Below are 24,864 nucleotides of genomic sequence, written 5' to 3'. Positions count from 1 at the left end.
CCTGCAGCTGAGTGGCTGATAGTGGCAAGCATACTGATATGGTAACCCTTTTAGAGGCAAAGGGCAGAACCACCCCACTCTCCCCAGATGTTTAGACAGGCCTACAACTTATTTCACTTCAGGATCCTGATATTTGATTTGGCCTATACTCTTCAAAATTAAGAACTTTACTGTATTTTTAAGTAGAAATCTTGTGGCATTTACAGTCCTAATCTTATAAAATTAGGTGGTACAAATCAGTGATATTACTACTTTACAGCACTGTTTAGAATTGTCAAGACAAAATGTGGTATGCATCAGAAATTGATGACTACCAAAATGATAACCTCGTAATCAACTGTGTAAGTGACAAAACAGAGCTCACATCTTTAGAACAAAACCATGCTCAGAAACACATTCAAGCAGACAATCTTTTTCAGAAATTCTTTTTTTTTTATTAGTTTTATACAGACTATAGTATGTTAGCAAGCAGAAAAATAATGTGCATCACTGATGTCACTGTGATTTAACAAACAAAAAAAGGGTTTATACAAAGGCACTTAGACAAGTAGAGAAAAGAGAATTACTGTGAATAAATGATCAGGTGCCTTAATTTATAAAAGTAACAGCACATTTTTGTCTAGTTGTGGTGGGCAAAGCAAAGGTGCCATGGCCAAGCACCTATATATGAAAAAAAAAATTCCTACTGAACATAACCTGACTGGGGGTTGTTTTAAGGAAGGCATAGTGTTCCTTCACCAGTGTATTGAGCAAAATCACACATTCTTCAACATATTCTCTTATAAATTACTCTGATTTTTCTTTTCTGGACATTTTCTAAATATTCTATTTAGAAAATATTCTAAATATGCTGACATATATTTCAGCAACTTACTTCTATGGAAACAGAATCATTAAGAACCTTAAGAATACCAACAGCTGTTTTACAGAAATCATATTGTTTTTCTAGGATTACAATCCTTTTTGCAGAAACTAATTGTGTCACCAAAACATCCCTGGTGCAGCTAACACACTGCTGGTCACAATCAAAATTTAAAACACTATATAGCATGCTGCATTACAGTAGAAGATTTTTGTCTTTCATCCAAATACAGAAGGTGCAGAAATATAGGTCTCTTCCAGTATGCCAGTCCACAAGGCAGACAGAGACAAAACTTGTATTTCCTTATCCAAAGTACTCAGCACCAAAGCAAGTTGGTTGTTGCCAACCAAGAACCAAATGGGTTGTTGCCTTCCTTTTTGCAACCTCCTGATTTCCAATTCCAGCTGCTATTGGGATATCCATCTTTCATTTCTATACAGACAGTTACAGATATTGCAGACTTTTTGGCAGCTTTTGTGAATCTTAAGACTCTGAAGCTCTAAACATAAGACAAAACTTATTTTTTATTTTACAACAAAGATCCAAAATAATGTACATGGTTCCGTAGGCTAATTTGATTATGAAAAGTGAGTAAACCAAAAAAGGTCCAAATGTCTGGAGGCAACCCATGTTTTTACTTTTATTTAGCAAACTCATTACATTTGAGGCCCCCTTCCCATTTCTGAACAGACTGATTCGCAATGCTAGGTATGTGACAAATGAATCAATCCTCATACAAGGTATAGCATAGCCAGTCTTTTGACCTGGGTATTTCCACGGCAGGGGAATACTGAGTAAATGCTGCCCTTTCCCAGATCTTGTTAGACAGGGGAGCTGGCTGGGGTATGGTGGTGACATGAACACCTGAACACTAAGCATGCTCCAAGCAACACATGAACTCCTGTGAGCAGCACAAAGAGAGCTGGAAGTAGCACTTTCTTCCATCTGGTCAACAAGACAGGTGCACAATTGCAAATCACACACAGATTGCTGCAGCCAGGAGAAAACAGAAAAGCACTTCTTAAAATGTCCTGCAAATTTTATAGCACAGAAGTTTGATTCCCAGTCTTTTCTGTGGTCCAGAACTGCAGAAGTCTGGGGTCCAATCCTTGCTTCAGTTTGTACGCTGTGGAAACAAGCAGCTGGCATTGAGAATCATGATTATAGAAAGTGAGGTGGGGCTTATTCAAGACTTACGAGAAACGGTTAAAATACTCCACACTATACCTAACCGACTTGTGGGTTTTACTGCCAGAGAATACTATGAAGTTCACTCAAACTCCATCTTTAAAAGAACTTCTGTGAGTAGGAAAAGCTTTCATGATAATGGATATTACTTAAGATGGGAATGTCTGTGTGGAAGATTGAATGTCATCCTTGCCTCCAGTGTCCTCAGAAACATCTTTTAGTGGTAAATACTGAGGCCTACTTTCATGCTAACATTAAAGGACTTTAGTCTGATCTAGCATTGCACTGTTGATATATTTCTGTTCTATATTTCAGTTCTCATAAGGCTAAAGGAAATTTTTTTCAAATATATTTTACTGGACAGCACAGTTGCTCCATTAAGATGTATTTATACTACCTATTTTCAATAATTTCCCCTAATCTCTCAAAAACCTCTTCAAAGCAGGTGGACTTATTCAGCATATATCTGTAGTTGATGGCATTCAATAAATAGGCAAGTTGAAGTGAGCCACTATTTACAGTGATCAAATTTCTCACAGAGCAGTGGTACTCTGAACACTACTCTTGTGAAAAACTGAGTATAATGTAAGTGTGTGCATCCAAATGAAGATCAGATCAGTGAAGGAAGAGATTTAAATTGCATAGGGTAAATGAAAGGAAAATAAAGTCACAAATTAGACAAAAAATGTTGGTATCAATACAATTCTCTACCTTTAAATAAATTAATAATTAACCAGATAATCTTTCTCATAATTTATTTTCCTAAATTCTCAAATGCATGTATTTATTTAGCTTACTTATGATTCTCATTTTCAAAAGGAATTAAAATCCTTTACATATAAATATAAATCTTAACGATATATGAGATATACAGAATATAGAATATACAAAAATAGATATAACACTAGATATTATATATATATATATAAAATATATCTCATAGATATAAATAAATCACTACTTTTCACCAATATATCAAGAAACATTTCCTAATTTTGCATGAAAGGGAAATAGAGTTCAGAAAAATGGTACTTCTACTGCACTACATATTATAATATCATATAGTGTTTCCAGCAATATTAAAGAATGGTGATTTTAAATTCTTTTGTTCCACATTAATCAGTTTAGGTGGGATTTTTTTATACTAAATACCATTTAGTATTTCAGAATGCTTCTAAAATCTCATCATCTGAACTCAGGGTTCAAAAACTATGCAAAATATCAGGTATGGACTTCTAAAATTGCTGGCAACAGAGAAATCTTTTATTTTTTGCAGCATGAACTGTAAGGACAAGGACCAGATTAAGTCATGCTCCTTCAAGACTGGAGGAAAACATTTCCTGAAGACTTAATTTTGCAGGAACCTCACAAAAAGCTAAGAAGGAAGAATGACTATCATTATCAGTGAAGAAGTGTCTGATCTGGACAGCTAAAAGGACTAGAATCTCTAACAATTGTTTTACTTTTATTATTCTGATACTCTTCCACTAAGAAACACTCAGGCATACCTAGGATCTTTCAAAAATCATATGAGAAAGCAGATGGCTATAAAAATTCAAAGACTGAAATCTGTTTTACCTCCAGTTAAAAAAAAAAAAAAAAAAGAAAAAGAAAAAGAAAAAGAAAGAAGACATAGAAATTACTCTACAGATGTTAATAATTGTCTGGGGTGGGAGTCGGGGAATGGGAAGGCTGGCTTCTAAGTAAACAATGCAAAAAAAAGACAAAGAGGTCCCTGCTGATGTACAACAATAAAAGCAGTTTTCTCAGCAGTGTCAGCTTAGCAAGCCTGAGGGTCTGTATTTTAAACCCCAGTGGCCTGACGTCACTCACCCTGATGGTGTGTGTGAAGGAAGCTATCTCTCCGCAATGACCGACCTGAAAAGTGTTTTCAAAGCCCAGTGGGCTAATGTCACTCACACCGACGGTGGATGGTGGGATCTCTCAGGGTGGCAGCCTGGGGGAAGTGAGCTGCAACACCAGCAGCCGACCATCACTCACTCTGATGGCAGGGGGTCAGCTGGGATTCTTTGGTGGCCTCCCGGGCAATAGTTAAAAAGAAGATTTTGGTTCACATGTCAATGTCTAACTTGAAAGCAGCGAGTATAAAAAGTGATTTTTTTTTTCTATTTTTTTTTTTTTTTAATTGTGTTTCACTAGTGGCAGCAGTGCAGCCAGGAAGGGGAGTTTCTCTGCAAGGATGTTTGATTGCATGTGAAGCTTACAATGAGGCTGGCTCTGCCTGGTTTTAATTTTTTTCTCCTGTATGAGCTGAGATATTTTATTCCCCCATACCAAAAGGGGGGGAAAAATTAAATCCAGACAGCTCCAACTGCACTTTACATTTCATATGCAATCAAACAGACTTTGAGAATACTGTCAGCTCTTTTACCAACCTGCCTGCCATATAAAGAATGTAAATAAATACTAAAATCCCAAAACATCATGTTCTTATGCTAACTCATCTTGTAATGCAGAAACTGACATTTGGGACAAATTCTCCCATTAAATTTACCCTGACACCTAAAACCTTGTAAGGTTTGCAAAGGACTACATAGGGATAGTTTCTGTCCCACTGCAAATACTAAAAAAACCCTACAAGCATAAGTGCAGCTGATATTTCATCAGCAAAGTAAATTATTTTGGACAGAATGAAGCCAAAAGAGTCACTACTTACACAGAAAGCTCTTTACAAAGATAAAATTTTCAAAATAAAATTCTCTAAAACTTAGTATTTTAAAAACTAAATCCTAGTCCTATGAAAGTAAATGAATGTTATTTAGTCTGTGTTAAGCTGTCATGCTTAGTTAGTTTGAAGGGTCAGAATCTGAGAGGTATCCAACACTGAAGTCATAGCTTCTGTATGTAAAATCAATGCAACCAACAAATAAAATGAAACTGGGAATACATGCAGCTCTAGACAATATAATCAGCTTTCTTGTATTTTGTATCCCTTTTCTCCCAGCTCTTTGCCCCATTAGACTGTTGAGATTGAGACTGATGCTATTGTTTCCTACACAGTTCCTCTCTGCCACCCAGAAGAAAACAAACTAATTCAAAGCAACAATACATTAAGGAATAACTCAAGAGCTCTACTTGTGACTGCTAACTGTAGTTTACTTGAGACTGTGAAATTATTTCCACCAAAACTGGTTTGCTTGAGCATGGAGTAAGGCTGTGCGACCTCAGTCTAGCAGGAAAAAAGTAAAAGGTTAAATTTTGCTCTCAAATTCTCACAATGTGTGCAGCTCACATATGTGAAGAGAAAATATGACTAACTCTGCACAGTTAAGCTAATAAGCTTTCTCATAGAGTGAGACAATAGGAACTCTGAGCATACTGTACAGCACAATAAGTGCTGGCACATGAACTGTTTCAGTCTTGAGGGACAGTGTTTCACAGTATATCAGTGACAGAAGATCAGCTTGCAGCCAGAATTATGAATGAAAAGTTTAAGCCTTTGTGAAAGTATTGACTTCGAATGATAGTTCTGCGGTCACCTCAAAAATTGATGCATTGAACTAATTTGAGGCATTTCACACTCCACTTTCGAAAACTGCTACGCACAAAAGTTCATTAGTTTAACCTAAGACATGATGATTAAAAAAGGTGTTGTATTATATGTGTGAATACATTTACACAAATTTAAGCCAATCAGATAAAATGGTATACATTCGACCTATGTAGGAGTATCTTACAGGTCTTCTTATAAACCTGGGGAAGTAGTGGGAGACAGAAAAATTCATGTCTCTCCCTTTCTCAGGCACCAGACTGCAAGGGACTGTTGGTGCATATTAATTTCAGGGTAAACTGTGCGCTTGGAATTGCCACAAATGCTGTCTCTGGACAGCTATGGTTGTTTGTCTTGAAATAGTCTCTCATAATTTTGTGACTGCTATACAAAAATACTTCATCAACAAATGCTATGGTTACATTTAAATTAGTAAATAAACAGTCTAAGAATCCTTTTGTAGCCCTGATGCAGCTCAGCTTACATGGCACAGCTCACATCCGTGGAGCTAAACTCTTTCTCCTCTTCTCCCCTACTCAAAAAAAAACAACCCAAAACCTAGAATGGCCTCATCCACACGGCTTATTAGGAACAGTCCCAGGCCCATGCTCATTCCCAGACTGTGCTCAGACATTGTTTCGGATGGTGCTAATTGGTCAGGGTCAAAACGGTTCCAGGGGCTGTGCAAGCAATTAGCAGCACGTTCACTTGTGCACATGCTCAAACCCATCAGTCGTGATCTAACACAGGACCGTCCTGTCCCTGCAGCTGCCAAAGGCAGCTCCTGGATTTGGCAACCTCCTTTGAAAGATTCAGTTAATAAGGTGGCAACTTCGAATTCCAGCTGCCATGTGCTAGCTACCTCTGTCCTTCTCCCACCCAAAAGAGAGGCAGCAGGGAGGGCAGGAGTTTGAAGAACTAGGTCACATGAAGCACAAGAGCCTTCATATGCTGTCCAAACCACTGGCTTCCTCTCTGGCAGGGAAAGAAGACACAGATACAAAGCTGGATCTACCCAAAAGATCTTCAGCTGAGCTATGATAATCTGTCACCTGATAGACAGACTCAGACAATTTACCTCAGTTCACAATGGAGCCCTCAAGGGCAACCAAACCATTGGTGCCTTTATACAGCTATAAAATCTTCCCCTGCTCACATAAATGACAGAATATTCCTCCTAGCTGAAGCACCACAAAAGAGAAAAGTTTGGATCAGAGGAAGTAAATCTGAGTTGTTGTGAATGCTGTCATCACTCATGTGCTGGACAAAGATTTTGGAAAAGAGAAAAACTAATGAATTTTGTGAGATACAGATACTCTTACTATGTCTTCTATGCAGGTGACTGAAGTTTTGATGTGAGACACGCATTATTACACTGATAGCTAATACAGCTGTGGAAAAAAAAAATTTGGAAGCAGTTTTTCAAGTCTTTCTCTCAAACTTTGGACAAAAACTGCTAAGTTCAAAAGTTTGGGGTATTTTCCCACCTGAATTTACCAAAAGACACCTCTACCCCATATAAACCATACCCCATATAAACCATTCCAATTCATCATTGCTTCAAAATTAGTCCTGTTATTTGTCTTACTACTTCTGACTTTGAACATACTCACTAGCGATTGAAAAATTAATTCTAAATACTCATTTCCGTAAATCCACCAAATTTGTAAATCACTCTTGTTACTGTATCTATTGTGCTCCCCAAGCAGATTTTTCACTTTTCTCTTTTTCTGCAGCATTGTTGCTATTTTGAAACGGAAAAACAGGATACACTTTCATTTCCCCGTAATTCAGAAATACTTGATGTGAAGAAAGAATAGAAAATTACATATTTTACAGTGGAAAGTTTGTATAGAATGCCTTGCAACTGCCTAATACACAGACTATGAAATAATGGCTCTAGGTCTGACATTTCATTAGGACTATATAAAATAAGGGTGTTGCTTACAAAATTAATGTTCTGTTGATCTGATGCTGTAGAAGATATTTGTTGAAAATTTGTTTAGTTTTTCATTAGAACTATTTTTCCATCTTCATTTAGGGCACGAAAGTGCTGAATTTACTAGCTTGTACAGAATTTTTGTATCTGACCCTGTCAAGCTCTGCTGTCAAAATCAAGCACAAGGCTTGCTTCTCCTGGAGCAAAGCAGAAAGAGTTAGTCAAAACCAACATCCCCTCCTGTAGGAATTTCATAGGTTTTATTTTTTAAAAAAACTTCTAAACATTTTCTCTTTTTTTAAGTAAAATTAAAGTTGAAACTTTATTTAAGCTTTTTTTAAAATATCTTCAAATTTTTAATATAAAAATAATTAGAATAGTTTCAAGAATTCCATCTATTTTCACCATCAGAACCAAAAACTTTTCAGTTCTTCACAATGTTGCAGATCCTACTATAACACTGCTTTTCCACCATGTGTTTTTGGAAAGTTTATGTCATATGAGCTTTTGGCACTGAACAGAAACATACTTGACTTCTGATTTATAGCAATCTGTCTTTAACCGTGTACACAGCACCCTAATTATTCTAGGGCGTGAGCACTGTTATTTACTTCCTGTTTACAGTTAATGTATTATAAATACTACTCCACTTCAAGAGACTAGGGGTCATGTCAGTCTTCCTTGCTTGAATATAGGAGGTAAGGCTGGAATTGGTTTTAAAATAGAACAGAGCTCCTGAAAGTGCCACAGTATGTTAGAGACTTCCTTACAGAGTCTCAGCAAACTAAGAACGTGAATCTATTTCAGACAGTGAAACTAAGAAGTATGCTAAAAAGCAGATGCAAGAAGATATACCAATACTTCCATGTCTTTGTACAGCGTGCACCATTTTGTCTGAGAAACATAATAGGAAAGAATGGGGCCAAAAATATCTGTCCCCACAGCTTCTGTGCCCAGGAAGAGATCTCCATGGGCAGGAGGACCAGCCAGCCCAGACACCTGCCCGCCCTGGGGCTTGTCCCCTAACGTCGAGAGTCACAGAATCAGTAAGTATTACGGCTTGAAACAGATTTTAAAGATCACCTAGTCCCTATCCCCCTGCCATGGGGCTGGGACACATCCCACTAGTCCAGGTTTCTCAAGGCTTTATCCAACCTGGCTTTGAATACTGCCAGGATTGGCGAATCCACAACCTCCCTGGGCAATCGGTTCCAGCGTCTCACCACCCTCACAGTAAAGAATTTCCTTCTAATATCTAACCTAAATTTCCTCTCTATCAATTTGTGCCCACATAGAAAATGGCCTCACAACTAACGCTGCCAGAAAATGTTTCTGGGACAAATATGCGGCTGTGGAAAAGGAGCGTCTGCACCCCAAACACGTGAATGGCTCCTCCACGGAGCTCCGGGCGTCAGCTCTGCCCTCTCCCCGTGCCAGCAGTGCCTTTCGCTCCAGTCTCTGCCGAGCCCTCTCCCCATCGCTCCCTATCCTTGTCCCTATCCCAGTCCTCCTTCCCGCCCGCCCTGCCCACCGCCTCTTTCCGCCCTCGCCTTCGCGTTTCCTGTTCGGGCGGAGGAGGTTTGGCCCCGCGGCGCCGCCGTCTCCCAGCGGCTGCGCTGAGCGTCATGGCGGCGTATCTCTCAATGTCAGCGGCGCTGAGGGGCCTCGTCGCCAGGAGCGGTGCGGCCGCGCTCCGCCCGCCGCCGCCCAGGTAACGGCACCGTGGGCTCCCCGCCGGCCGTCCGGGGGGCCTGAGGAGGCCGTCCCGGGCCTGGGCCTCCGCCGCGGCCGCCCCGGGAGCTGGGCCGGGGGGGGCCTCGTAGGGACCCGCCGATGGTGGGGGGCGGCCAGGCTGGCAGCAGGCGCCCAGCCGAGGCTTACTCCGTGTCAGTCCATACGTGTCCTTGCCTGTCCCCGTCTGTCTGTGCGTGTCCTTTCCCGTCCTTGTTGTCTGCCTCGCGGTGACCGCCCGCCCGATGTCCTTGTGGTGCCTGGAGGTCGACTTCTGGTCGTCATGGCCGCGCTGCTGGGGCGCGTTCCCTCGCCAGCAGGCCTCCCAGAGATTTGCACCCCACTACCCTCTTCTGTATCGTGTTGCCTTTCCTCTCCATCCCCTCTTCGAAACACGTTACCTTTTTCAGAGGATGAATAGCTGCTTTTTCACTCACTTCCTGAAAGTAATATTGGAAATAGCTTTATGGTCTTTGCTGGAACTTTTTCATTTATTTCTTTAATGCAGAGACCTGTGTTAGAAGTCCAGTACATGACCCAACCGTGAGCTGAAGATGTGTACATGTGTTTACCTTTGTGCATCTCACAGGCCTAAGGCTATTTCAAGACCCCACTCTAGTCAGGAGAAGTAATGTAGCTCAATGCCTTTACTTTTGATTTAGAGGGTTTGCTTTTTGTGCTCATTAAGTCCTTACGTATTGACAGATACGGGTTAGTTACAGTAATTTTTTTAATCTATGGGGTTTTTAAAATGTGTATGTATATCTGTGTGTATGTATGCATGCATATAGAAACACACAGAGAAATCTATATATACATACATTGAGAAAGAAATATAGCTTAACTGTTTTTTCACATTTTTATCCTCTGATTGTCCCACTGGTTACTGCTGCCTCCTCCCTTCTAAAATGGCACCTGTTTTATGGTGTTGAAGGTTAATTCTCAGTCTCCTAAAAATGCTTTGAAATGTGTGAGTATGAATTTAGGAGTTCCTCTAGGCTAATGCAGAAACTTATTGTTCATGTTCAGCTGCTTGTTTCTGCTCTTCTTCTCCTCCCTCATGGTACTGACAGAACTGTTGCCTGTGCCATGTGGTAAACTGGGTCAGTCAAGTGATTCAGGCTAAAAATAATTTTGTTTGTTTGTTTTAAAATCTTAACCATTCTACATTTCAAGTCATTATTTTGGAAAAAATAGTAAGGTGTAGCAGGGCTGGGTATGAAAAGCATGGAAGTATGAGGTAGGTACCGTTAAGTAGGTATTTCTTCTTTGAAACAGTGCCTTAGGTTCCTTCCTTGCCACAGAGTGAGACAAAAAAATTGTGTCCCTTAGTGTTTTCAGTAAGAGGGATGTCAAAGACATTTGCCTGAGTGGGACTGAAACTTACGCTTCGCATTCTGTAGGATAGTGGCCTGATCATAGGTCAGCAGGTTTCTTGGAGAAGAGGGAGAGCATTATGAGTTTCTCGTAAAGTTTTGTAAACAGCTTTGTAATCATTGCTTGTTGCTAGAATGAGAATAAAATTTTCTATGGAACAAGGAAAAGACGCTTCAGAATTAGATAGTTTTGGCAGTATGAGGGAATGCTTAAGACTGTCATCCATTGCATGAGTTTTGCAAAGTAATTATTTCTTGGTCAGTAGGCACTAAAACTTCAATCTTTTCTCAGTTACTGTTTTATATAAAAATATCTGTATATGAAAAATATTTTTGTATGAAATTTTATTCTTAACCAGCCTCTGTAGTCTCCCTACTTGGGGATGAGAATCAACATACATAATTATAGAAAAGGATTTAGGGTTCTATGTTTTAAATTCAAGATGTCTTCACAGATCTTGCAGCTCATAGTGAGGTAGTAAATCAGATAGAAGTAGAAGGGAGAAAGTGTATCTGTTGCTTTTCTACTTTTTATTGCTTCTTGAATGCAACTGTTTGTTTTCCTTTGTTACATACCATATAATCATTCTTACAGAGCATGTAATCCTTTGTATTTCATCAGAAACCTAGATAAATTTCAGTATACAGATAGGTGCCTCAAAGTTTGACGGTGAACAAGTCCCATTTTTAGCTTCAGTGTCTCCTAACATCTCCTGAACTCACAGAACTGAACCTTTTGCTAAAGACTACTTAAGCTTGTTTTCCAATTACAGTGGTCAGCAGCTATCCAAAAGACTACTTCTTTGAGAAGCCAGTAGTTTGCTGCATATCTTGCAATTGGATATATAAATCCTGCAATACTGGTTTCCTTTCAGAAAAGTATTTTGACAGACACAATTTGGTACAAGTAGTTTCTTTGTTTTGGAGTATATTTGAAGTATTTTCTGTCTAATTTATTACTGGTGTAATCTCTGTTATTGTCAAACGGTAGAAAGAATGTATTATACTAGTATGCTAGATGTGTGTCTTTAAGTAAATACAGGTGTTAGAATTACTAAGAATAAAAATTATTGGTGTTCTTAGGAGATGACTGAAGAAGATTCTGGAACTGTGAACTGTGAGGGCATTTGAGTGATTCTTACATCACTCCAGCCTTATACTTTCGTTTACTTAGATTCAGAGTAAGGTTTGGTTGTTAGGTAAAACTTTAGGCAAGTTTCATGTTACTTGCCCAGTTAGGTTATGAGAGTAGTATAGCTTATTGTTTGGATGCTGTAGGATTAAATTTTAGGCATTCAAGATGTAGTTTTATTGGCAGTGCATTTTTATGCAGCTTTTTGCATGTGAAGCTTCTTATAGTGCTCCAGCTTTCAGAACTTCAGTTAAATGATAATACAGTCACTTTTCAAGAGTTACAAGAGAGATTCTGTTCTGATTTCCATTTGTGATATTTTGTTCTTAGAAATCTTATGACATCATCTAGCACAAATACTGCTTTTATCGGGACATGTTTAGGCACTTTAAGATACACATGGCCCAAGCTGCCCAATGATTCTAAACTGGTTATTTCCACAACATGGAAATAAGTGTTCAGTTTGAAGTTAAGAGAACATGCAGCAACATTCCTCTTATCTTTATGAAATCCCTAGTGCTTGTTTTAAATCACTTAAGCAGTGGTTACTGAGTCCCTCATTATTTCATGTGGTGGTGAGCCTTTCAAATGTCAGCATATGCCTGAGCTGATTCAGAAAGCAGAAGTGCATCCTTTGCTTAAATCATGTTTTGAAGCTTTCATGCTGTAAGATCTGTGAAGTTTCCAGGAGGCTTGAAATTATGTTGAACATGCTCTCCCTATTTGACCTAAAAGATTGCAGTGTTTCCTTACATTAGTAATAAGGACAGTTGCAGCTGGGAAAAGAAAACTTCAAACAAATTTCTGCTGAACTGGGAGTCAGATACTTGTTTCAAAACCACTTCAGAATGTTTCTGAGAAGCCCTTTCTATCACTGTGTATTGGAGACAGAATTAATTTCTGTTGCTGTTAGCAGAGTATTTTGTGTGTGAAGGTGTAATATGGCCACACACTCTGTACATTTCATGATAATGAGTTTTTCATGTCACTTTTCAGTGGTTTTTCAAAATGTGTTACTTTCCTCTTGTAATGCTGTTGTAAAGACAGCAAATGTGTTGCTGGTTCATCATTGTTAGGGGTTCAGAAGGATGCCCATGCACAAAAAAACTCAAGACACAGTCAGAATTGCAAAGCAAGTCGATTTTATTAGTCAGCAATAAATACATACCAACCCCTGGATGTTGGAGAAGCCGCTGAGCAGGAGAAGGAGATGGAGTGTGGTGGTCAGGCAGGAGGGGCAGACAGTCTGTGCACCTTCAAGGCCACCCCTGGATGAAAATGGCATGCATCATGTCCTACTCTCCCCTCCACCCCAGAATCACACATTATATCTCCTCCTCAGGAGTGGCCAGTTTCAATATTATCTCACATGGGGCCAGTGCATGAGATGAGGTCATAACAGCCCATGATCACACCTCCATGCCAACAATGGCTTTACTGTGTATTATTCCTCTTTCACAGGATGAATCCCACCAGGTGACTGATACATAGTTTCATTTCTGAAGGGTAGTCTTACCAACTAACAATAAGGTCTTCTTTTACATTATCTTGTCCATGTGTACAACAGCAAACCAAATATGGCAGGCCTTAGACATGTCTTTAGTCCCTGATACAATCGTAAATGCATATCTGAGGTTATGAAAGCAAACAATTATGGATACTTGTGTAGTACAAAGCCTGTTATTCAATTCATACTCAAGAAATTGAGGAAATCTGGGATGCCATTTACATCTCAGTTTTCAGTTACTGTCTTCATAAGCAAGCTTCCCCTCAGGAAAATGAGGGGGAAGCCATTTTTGTGGCAAAATAAAGGACTTCTAAAACAGAAAAAACTCAGGTCTTAGTTTTTTATCTTGTCCTTCCATGGAGAATAGATAAAATGCTTACTAACTTAAAAAAAAAATCTGCAAGATCACTAGCTTACTCTTTTGTGTTATTGTTTGGTTTGTTTGTTTTCTTTCATGAAATAATATTGACCTTTTTGTTGCATGCCAATACCAAACCATGTGCTAAAACAGGGCTTAGTAGACTTCCTGCATCTGGGTAGAGGAGAGAGCTGTTTAAAGATGCACAAAGCCCTGACTGAATTGGTTAATAGAAACACTGTTTGGCCAGTGTTAGTGCCAGCCAGTGTGAGATTTTTTGTCAAGTCTGGAATAGGTGGCATGTTGCAGAAATTGTATTATTTATTATTTCATCCACATGTAATACATGTCTGCTGCTTACTTTATCCCACACAACATATAAAAGTATGTGTGGTGTTGTCAGGCTCAGACACATCAGAAGCTGTGGTTTTCATTAGTAAAAATTAGTCTGTAGCATTTATCTTTGTTAAAATTATTTCCGGTGACTGATACCATCTGCAGAGATTATCTGGGATAAAATTTAAAGATAAGACCAGGCGAAAGAGCAGCCTTTTTGCAGTCTTGCCCTACCTGTATAAGTGATGTTTATAGATAGTTTCATTTTGGTTATTCACTAGGGAAAAAGATGTATTTGGCTTCTAAAATATGTATTTGGCTGGAATTCGACAATTTTCTTTTAAGTATCAGTTTTGGTTTTAATATGTATCAGAGCAAGTACAGTGAATCACAGTATCTTACGACATAATAGCACTACTGTAAGCTGAAATCTGGAATAAAATTCCAGCAAGTTTTTTGCTCATGATGTTGCCTTGACATGGAGTGTTGGAGCAGACTCAAGGTGAAAGATATGGAAAGACAAATGGGCATAGACAATGGGAGAAAAAAGATGAAATCCACTACAGTTCATACACTTAATAAGCATGAGTTTGAAAAGAAAACTCCAGGCAGCAGTGAGTCTTTGTCCGATCTTGGCAGACACCCTGAAGAAGAAGTAGTTTGGGAGTAGGCATTTCATATGTCTTAAGTGCATAATTTGTTTAAAACCAGCTCCTTTTGACTCTGTCCACACTGTTCAAATAGCGATTGTGTCGTTCAGAGAGGGTCTAGGCAGCAAATCTTGCCTGTTCACTGTGACTGAAAGCAGCAGCAGTGGTTATTTGTTACAGTCACAGGTCCTTTGATGACACCCTGTATCTGGCACTTAAGAAGGATGGCCCTCTTTATGCAGCATTTTTGCATGCTTTGAGGAAAAGAAGGGGAAATTTTTGATAAGTAGGATGACTTCAGTCCCTCTGCAGTATTTTATGTAGTATATCAAAGTTCCTATTCCATCATTACTTGAGTAGTTACAACAGAACAACATACTCTCTACTCATGTCTGTTGTGTTCATGGGTGTGCACCATTATTAAGATATCAGAGTGACTCTGGTGAACCAGAATGGTGTCTTAGATGTCCTGCTTTTGCCTTTTCTGTTCGGCACTATTGGAAGTAGGATGTAGGAGTGCTCCTTGTTTCCTTTGGAGTGGAAAGAGGAAGCTTTGGAAAGTCCCCATGGAGTAATGAAGATGTTGAAGGTAATGAAACATGGGAGCAGTAGGATGTTGCTGTCAATGTGAACAATTCCATCACAATGAAAAAGTGAAAAATACCATGTGTCGTGTAGTTGTTTAGTAGTGAGCTCAGATCAAGCTCATTCTACTTCTTAAAGTGTATGGGATTCCTGTAGTGTTTGTGAAAGTTAAAGTACTTTCAGTATTGGTCTAGAGGAGGAAGAGGATGGATTAGAAAGATGTGCAGGGTAAGAGGGGCAGATAGGAAAAAAAAGTTTGGGAGAGACAAAGTTTAGGAATGGGGCAAGGAGGAAATGTGTCATTCTGGAAATGGCTATTTTTGTGATGTACTTATGCAGAAGTAAGTAGAGCAGGCATCTTGACAGCAAAATGCTCCTGATAAGGCTTCTTAGGTTGCTCTTTCTTATTGGTCATATAACTTGGAGTGACTTTTTAATTACATCCAGTTGCTTCATTTTGGAATCAGAAACCCGGAGGGGAGGAATGACACTCTATTCAGAAAGTGAAAGTTGAACAGAGACAAGCAGACAGATGTTTAAGGTATACTTGTGTAGAAAGATAACTAGTAAGTAAGCAATGTGCTTGCTTCTCCCCTAAAACAGGAGAATGCTCTTCTAACCAGTTCTGTGGCAACTAACCATCGTGGGCTCTGAACTGTAGTCGCTTACGTAAAGTTTGGCATACTTTTAAAAAGCATTGTTACATGTGGTAATAACTTTTTTCAAAAACTTACTTATTTGAGAACCTAATAATCTTCTCTCTACATAGAAGATTTGAAGAGGAGTGGAGATATAAATAAAACCCCAAAAATGCACCAAAACAAAAAAACCAACCAACCAACCCCTGAAAAAAGCTTTGGAGGGTAGAGGTGAAGTTTGTCGGCAATAGTATCCTAAAACAGAAGGACATAATACTGTCCTTCAGGGACTAAACAATTTAAAATAGAATCTAACACTGCATTTGAAAAATGACACTTCGTTTTCAAGACAATCCCCCAAACATTCTTATGGAGAAGACTTTCCTGTTAGTATATGCTAATACCAAATATTTGATATCTCAGAGTTTGAGAAACATATTTGTAGAACTTGTTGCACTAAGTTGAACCACATTTTTTGTCAAATAAATAAGTCAATAGTAAGATTATGAAATGCCAGATAGATACACGGGGAAGGGGAATAATTATGCCAGTTGTCAGTGGACAGTTTTTCAAATCTATGTTAGCAAAATAATAAAATTTGCTTTATTGATGTATGTTTAATATATCATGTTCAACGGGCTTAACTCATAATGGAAAAATACTGCTATTTGGATTTTAAAATTACCTTCATTTTGCCTTAATGTAGGTTTGAGCATTTTGACTCAGTTGACCTTGTTATTGTCTGTCTTAGATGAAATTGACTGTTTTAAGAGACTGAAATGCTGAGAGACTTTTATAGTTAGCAGAGAAGTATGAACCTGCTTGCAAATAGTTTTTAAAAAAACCCAAGTTTAAAAAATTTTATACCAATAATTTCTTTAAATTTGTGTGATCCTTAATAGCTGAATGTTTGATATTTTCTACCCATGTGCAGGTTTTCATTCTTATTATAATACAGTGGACTTTGCCAAGTTTTTAAAATTCTTTTGTAAGCATTTGATTCTGAGTATGTTAAAAAGTATACCTCTGAACTGTCTTAAGATCATATCCTTTTTTGTTTCTAATAAAAGAAATCTCTAAACTAGCAGGAGGCAAGCTGAACAGTTAACATTACCTTCTTTATAATGTGTGTTTTCATATTTCCTAAGAAATGAATGGCATTATTTCTGTCTGAGTTTCAAAGGACAGTTGTTCTCTCCTGGCAGTATAATAGTATGTTTAAGTACTATTTACTTAACTCTTTCTAGCTGCAGTAGTTTCTGTCCAAATCTTCCCTTGACCCATGACTGGTGTTGAAGAAGTAAAGTAACTTTTGACTCAATAAGACAGACTGTAGGCAGCTCCAGAATGTGTGTGGGCAAACAGTTCTTGCAGCTGCTTATTTCTGGGGTCTTAACATAAAAGAGCTCATAAACAAGTCCTATTCAATTTTTTTAAAGTCAGACTTTTATGTATTTTTAGACCTTTTATGGATGTATATTCTATATATGAACACCTCTGACGTTGCCATTTATGATCAGTCTATTGTAGTAATCTTCTGCTAAATGTTAATGATGCCATTTATATTGAAGTCCAAACTAAAATTTTATTGCAGATGATGGCTGTTGAGTTTTTAATATTTTTCATAGATTTTGGTACTTTTAAGCTAAGATTTTTATGCACATTGCGTGTTCAGAAGTTACCATATATCATCATCATTCTACTACATTTTAAATGAAGGAAAAAGGCAGAAAGCTCTTCATGAAGTAGCTTTGACTATTGTGTCATGTAGTCAAGGAGTATTTGCATGTGCTGTGTAAGTTATTGGAAGGAAAATCCTGCAAGAGTGATGTTTTGTCATATGCCAGTGTTTATGCCTACTAGAGAAAGAGACAAATAATCTGAATGTTGTTGTCTGAACTGGAATTCAAGAATAAGGTTTGCATTTAAAACACCAGTGTTGCCTTAAGGCTTTAGAAACAGTGAGTATTATCAAGACTTTCAGTCTCCTTTCAGAGAGAGAGGTAACAGCTGATTAGATAGTAAGAATATGAAAAGGAAGAAAGAACAGTACTAGTAGAGGAGAGGATCAGTGTACAAGGAAGAGTACAAGCGAACACGCAAATAGGGTAGCTATTTTTATTCTCAAAGGTGAGTTCTCAAAAATGCTTCTGAGGTGTGTTTAATAAATATGGACAAATGGAAATAAAATCAGATAATTATGGAAAAACAGAGCACTCAAGCTTTCTTTGAATGTAGACTTAATTTATGTAGCTTGGTAGTTTCATTGTATTTCTCTTGTAGCACGCAATAGTTTGTCCTTCATCAGTTTAAAGAGTTGTTGTTCCAAGATTGCAGATGCTGATGCAGTATGCAAAAGAAAGGATGCAGGTTTTTTTTCCTAGCTAGTGCCATGTAATTGTTGCTTACACTTGTGTGTAGAATAGGAGTTAAAGTTTTGGTGTGGTAATTTTTTTTTAAACTCCTGTTAGAGACATTTATGTAGGTTGAGTACATTGCAGCCAACCGTTTGTTTTCATCTCAAGACAGATGGGTATTGTAGAAGGTATTTAATCACACTGGTACCCACAACTAAAAGCTTGTGTGGTTAGTATCTCTTGAAAACAAGATAAGATTTAAAATCAGTCATTATAGAGAGACTACATAAAAATTAAATCCTTTGCTTTGGTTGCAGTATGAGTGTGAATACCAAGTGCAGGTAAATTGCATACACTTGAAAAAACCCTTTTTGATAGGAAACATTCGATAGAAATTAATGACAAGCAAAGTGTCAGGGAGCAGCAAGGGCTGTCTACTTCAGAAGGTAAGGCAAGCTGGAAAGTGAGGGTGACCCCACCAGGGACAGTGCCCTTACAGATGAGGGTAAGAGCCAGAACCAGGGCAGGAGGTGGGTACACTTAATGATGCAACTTAAGCAAGGGCTCAAGACCCAGAGCTGAGCTTTTAAATGGTAATGGCCATTAAGACCTGTTAGTGCCCTTAGGGTCCTGATGCATGGTCCGAGAGAGTTAGTCTTCAGACTGTCAATACCAGAGCACTTGAAAACTCAGACTGTATTCTTGCACGTGAGGTGGCACCATTGTATCTTCTCTCCATCTAACTCAGTAGTCAAAAATTTATTGAAGTATCATGAAGGTTGTTCCCCTCGGAGGTGTATAAGAACCATGTGGGCAGAAAGATCAAGTGGTGTGATTATGGTGTGTGACATGGAGAGTAGCTAAGGTACATGATAATTGAGGAATGGCAACAGTTCAAAGGGGGATTGAGGACAAAAGCTTAGTCTCAGAAAGGAAATTGAAAAGTAAGGTAGCTGAGAAAAGGCAAAGTTCACAAAGCAAGTGTGAAATTAAATCATACAAAATAATATTACCTAGATTATCCCATTCTTATCTAGAACAGTTGCCAAGAGCATACAGTTTTGAAAAGAAACCTGTATGTCATGTTCCATTTGTAAAGCATTTGGCTTTCTCTAAGTGGTTTGTACTACAAACATTAATATATAGCTCTTAAATACAGTTTGTCATAGCTGCCCAACAACTAAGGCTTACTAGCCAAATAGCTAGTAGATTTGACTTTCATGAACCATTATAAACCAAGATCTAGTTTTCCAGTAACACTTTAAAGGATTCTTTTTTGTGTAGTAGTTTACAGTTCAAGTGTTTGAGAGCATTAAATAAAAAAGAAGTTGCCTTTGTGTGTGTGTGTGTGTATATATATATATATATGTATATGCCATGTTTTACAGGTCTTAGATTATTAGAGTAAGAATTAATTAAGCCTGCAAGTGCAGTCAGATTGCAGAGCTAGTGATATCAGTAAGTGTGGATAGGGATGAAATACAGGACCGTGCTATGCCATAAACCAGTTTGCAAACACAGAGGAATCTTTACTCTTTTTTTCTGTTTAATGTTACGTGATTCAAAGGCTCTTTTTCAAAATGCACAAAATAAGACAGAGGTGGGTTGTGGAACATTAGTTTCATTCCTCACAGTTTTGAAACAAAACCCTTTGACTTTTGTTGTTCCTTCTATAAAGAGAGCACAGTTTTTAGTTTTGTCAAGTTGTATGAATGCCTGAATGTGTATGTGTGGGGAGATTGACATTTAGAAAGCACAAACAAAGCAAATGTGTCACCTGGGTATTTTATCTTTACACCCTACACAACTTTTCTCTTTTCCTTTTTAACTTTATTAGGCTTTCTAACTAGAGAATGTAAAATTCAGTTGATAGTTGTTACAGGCTGTGCAACATTTCTAGTATTATTTGTCTTCCAACTGACTTGCCTATAAGAAGTTTCTTGTTCTTTGCAGCCTCCTACTCTCCGATTGTGAACTGAGGTTAATTCCTAAGATTAGGTGTTCTAGTTTGGAGAGTAGTGTGTAATGAAATGGTTTATTAGCAACTGTACAGGTGACAGTAGTTCAGAGCTCCTGTGACCTGATAGCAGTGTGACATCTTAAAAATTACATATTGTATTGCTGTAAAAGTAGTACACCAGGTCTCCTTTTATAATTAGTTATTTCTACAACAAAAATATTTAAATAATTTTGAGTCATTTTATTCTCAACATGTTAAGCCCTTCTCTTAAAAGTGTTTCTAGTCTGTTTTCTGTAATCTATCAGAGACCACTGGGATGCTCTGAGTCATATGCATGTGAGGGTCAAGGAGCACCGGCGTGACTTTTTTTAGAAGTTTAGTTGCAAATAATGACTCAGTTGGCATCCAAGCACTTACAGAAATGTTTTGATACCAGCCTGGGACTTGCAGAGAACTGTTTCAGGATGTGCAGCTGTTGCTTGCCAGTGTGCTGACTTGAACCTCCAAGCTAGCTCTGTGGATTTTTGCCTGAACTTTTCCTCAGCTCAAGCTGTTGCATTGTGTGTATGCTTGTACTCAAAAGCTTAGAAGACACCTGTACAGCTCTGCAGGAGTAGGTTGAGCTGGCCTGGGCATACTGTCTGCCTGATGTGGAGCCTTCTGAAGGACTGGTCTTTGTTGTGCGCCTAGTCATGTCACCTCAATCAGCTGGCTACTCAAATGGGCCCTGAGTCAGGGAAAGTGTGGGCTTGGTAGTAGGTCAGACCTGACCTCCTTTATTATGTCTTGACTGCAAGAAAGCTGGTTAAATAAAGAAAACTGCTGGTGAGCAACTCATGTCTTCACAGAACTGACTTGTGTCCTGCAGAATTCAATGGGGTGCAGGAGTGGATGCAGTGCTCTGGTCCTGTGGTAGTTCTGGAAGGACCATGTCTGTCTTTACATTGTGCAGTGGTTCAGCTGATACTTGTTTGAATATAGTAGGTCAACAGCATTTTCCCACCTGTGGGATAATTAAAGTGGAATCTAAAATAACTAAAATTTGATTATTTTCTACTTAATGACATATTCACTACTGGAAAATTTAACTAATATAAAAGAGTCACAGAATATTCTGAGTTGGAAAAGACCCACAAGTATCATTGAGTCCAGCTCCTGGCCCTGCACAGGACACCCCAAGGGTCACACCAGGTGCCTGAGTGCATTGTCCAAACACCTTTTGAACTCTGTCAGGCTTGGTGCTGCGACCACTTCCCTGGAGAGCCTGTTCCAGTGCTCAACCACCCTCTGGGTGAAGAACCTTTCCCTGATACCCAGCCTAAACCTCCCCTGACACAGCTTCATGTCGTTACCTCAAGTACTATTATCACAGAGAAGAGATCAGTGTCCACCCTCCACGTCCCCTCACAAGGAAGTTGTAGACTGCAATGTGGTCTCTCTTCAGTCTCCTCCAGGCTGAACAGACCAAGCTGCTCCTCATACAGCTTCCCCTCAAGACCCTTCAACACCTCCATGGCCCTCCTGTGGGCATTCTCTAATAGCTTTATATCCTTCTTATATGGGGGTGCCCAAAGCTGCCCCAGCACTGGAGGTGAGGCCGCCCCAGTGCAGAGCAGAGGGGACAATCCCCTCCCTTGCCCGGCTGGCCATGCTGTGCCTGATGCCCCCCAGGACACGCTTGGCCCTCCTGCCTGCCAGGGCACTGCTGCCTCATGTTCAACTTGCCACTGACCAGGACCCCCAGGGCCCTTTCCATGGCACTGCTCTCCAGCCTCTCATTCCCCGATCTGTCCATACATCCAGGGCTGCCCCATGCCAGGTGCAGAATCCAGGACTTGCCCATGTTAAATTTTGTGTGGTTTGTGATTGTCAGTCCCTCTGACTGTCAAGATCTCTCTGTGCAGCCTCTCTACCTTCAAAAGCTTCTCCCAATTTAGTATCGTTGTCAAACTTGCTTAGTATCCCTTACAGTCCTGCATTCAGGTTGTTAATGAAGATGTTGAAGGGCACAGGGCCGAAGATGAAGTTCTGTGGAACCCCCCTAGTGACAGGTCACCAGTCTGATACCACCCCAATCACTGTGAGCTTTTGTGCCCAACCCATGAGCCAGTTCTCACCCATCCCATGATGTATTTGTCGAGCTGTGAGCCAGACATTTTGTCCAGAAGGATTCTGTGAGAGACAGTATTGAAAGCTTTGCCAAAATCCAAAAAGATCACATCAACCAGCTTCCCTTGAGCAACTATGTGTGCTACCTTGTCATAAATGGAAACTGACAAGCAGGACTGTTCCCTCATGAAGCCATGCTGGCTGTGACCGATGGCTACATTGTTCTTCAGGTGTTTTTCACCTTGTTTGACCTTCTCCAAAGCTTTACCAGGCATTGAAGTTAGACTGACAGGCCTGTAGTTTAATATTTGTAAAGGCAGGTTAACTTAACATTTAGCTTTGAAGAAGCATACTTTAAGTTCCAAACCACAAGTCAAATGCTTATTTCCATGTTTATTTAGTACATTTATATAACCATTGCTTCTTTTCGTAAGTCTTGCCTGACAGAAAAGCATAGTCAGTTCTTGCCCTGTTTTCCAAACACACAACTGGAAAAAAATTTATCGCATGTGAACTTAATAGCAAGTAGAGGTAGTGTCTGTGTATTTGTATTTCAATTTTGATGATTTCAGCAGCTTATTACAGAAATTTCAGTAGTTTAGATTAACTAAATTAATATTGCTTTCATCTATTTAGAAACATAATTTACTCTGTTTAACATCATTTTAGAGGCAAAAGTATGATCAGCCAACTTTGTCACAGAATGAAAGCATTATTTATTAATGAGGAACTTAGTTTTCCTCCAAACACAGAAGTTACTCTTGCATAGAGTAACTTAATAGAACTACATGTCTCCATAGGCAGTGTTTGGCACTATTTTGCTTCTGTTGGAAAGTAGTAAGACTAGTAAATTAAATCGGGTAAAAATGAATACTGCTGACTCTGTTAAGTCATTATTACTTCAACTGCAGTAGTGAGTTTAATACCAAGGAAGCATTATCCCACTGTGTTTAAATTCATCTCTCACAAGTTCAACTTTGCAAGCTGTCTTTGTAAGAATGCGCTATATTGGGGCTAAACAAAAATATATTATATGGGTCTGAATACTGTGATCTGTATTGTGACATTGTATCATTATTGCTTGTGTTTTATGTACAAGAACTTCGTACTGATCTGTATTTAGTCTATTTAATCACAGTGTATGACTAGGTTGGATGCTGTGGAAGTTGTTAGCTGTTAGTGCTTCTTTTAGTTCTTTTTGTTCAGAATTTAATGTTTTGATGGTGGCTGAACATTTTGATGCTCATATTTTTCCTTATAAGTGCAATAATATTAAAAAGGCTCACTAAGAATTAACATTATTTAATGTGTTGAACCGTTCATCATGGCTTTTGCATATATGTATATTCACACCCACTGGTGCCCTAGTCTTTCAGTGTCAGAGCACTTAGAACATCCTTTAGAGTTCTTGGTGACTTTCTTCATTTTTCATGTGGCACATGGAGCTTTCTTCAAGACTTTGTTTTACCTACACTTTATGATCTGATTACATGTTTTTTTTAACCATATCTCCAACAGTTGACCAAAAGGGGGTGCTAATAGATCAAACAGTCAGATGTGTTGCATAAAGATGTTAAGGAAAAGTTTTCGTGCAATGGATTAAGTCCCAGCTACTGAATTTTGTCAGGTAAATACAAGTTTTCACATCTTGGTGTTGTGTAACATTCCAATCACAGCACTGCTCTCCATGGAAGGTAAATTCATGCTGCGTAAATATGGCAGCTTCTTACCATGTAGGGGTTAAGCATGGGTTACCTAGCAGATATTTACAGTGGTCAAATTTGTTGAATTTTAGCAATTGAATGCAGATACCCAGAACCACCAAGTTTTATATGTTCAAGTCGGATTCCTTAATATTCTTTATTCAGATATCACAAAAGACATCCACTGACCAGTTTTTTACTGTTTGGTCTCTTCTATTCAACGGAAGTTGTTAACGGCATCAGTAGAGCTGGGACTTCTTAACATAAGAAGGGAGGTGGAGACCTAAGTATCTTCCCTGCAACAAGGAACTGCTATGTCCTTGTCCTACAGTGGGAAGGGATGGTTCAGAGACCTGATACTGTTATGAATATTGTGATTCTCCAGTAGACTGAGGAACTTCAGTGGCTTCTCACTGGACCCCTTCATTTGCGTAGCAGGGATGTGGAACAGCAGATGATGGTGGAAGGGGAGTACGCACCTTCCATGGAGGACATGTGGTTAGATGATCACAGCATTTGTTTTTCCAGGACACATGATACCTACAGAAAGTTTTGAATTCTGCACTTATTTTTGCTGATAGTCCTCATTAATGAATTCCACGTTACTGAGCTGATGGAAAAGTTACAAGTATTTAATAAGACCGTGTAGATATTGCATGTAGATATTGCAAAATATCTATTCCTGTCTATACAGTGTAAAAGATATTTTACATGTCTAGATTTATTGTGACACTCTAAAATAACAAATGGTAGCCCTAATTCATTCTAGATGCAATGTTCAGTTCTATAATGCCTCTCTAAAGAACTATGCAAAGTGGAAGAAAAAGTCACTTTAACCTATTTAAAATTCCTAACACTGAGACCCAGAAATATAATTAAAATATATTGGTTTTAGCATATATAAAAGCAAAGTCCATACTGA

General features: G+C 38.8%; 1 protein-coding gene across 1 annotated transcript in view; it reads left to right on the top strand.

The window, feature by feature from the left end:
* The first annotated feature begins 8,870 nt into the window (after nt 1-8,870).
* NDUFS4 (NADH:ubiquinone oxidoreductase subunit S4) overlaps nt 8,871-24,864 on the top strand; it is a 47,503-nt gene continuing 31,509 nt past the window's right edge. The window contains exon 1 of the mRNA XM_042028367.1: nt 8,871-9,211. Within this exon, the coding sequence (XP_041884301.1) occupies nt 8,886-9,211 (326 nt within the window). The 5' untranslated portion in view covers nt 8,871-8,885. The remainder of the gene's footprint in view (nt 9,212-24,864) is intronic.

This window comes from Corvus kubaryi, unplaced genomic scaffold (assembly GCF_017639235.1).
Source record: "Corvus kubaryi isolate FWS band 111438036 unplaced genomic scaffold, C.kubaryi_AGA036_p1.0 37308, whole genome shotgun sequence".
NCBI classification, from domain to species: domain Eukaryota; kingdom Metazoa; phylum Chordata; class Aves; order Passeriformes; family Corvidae; genus Corvus; species Corvus kubaryi.
The sequence above is the reverse complement of the archived record's forward strand: the minus strand, read 5'-3'. Positions and strand labels throughout refer to the sequence as shown.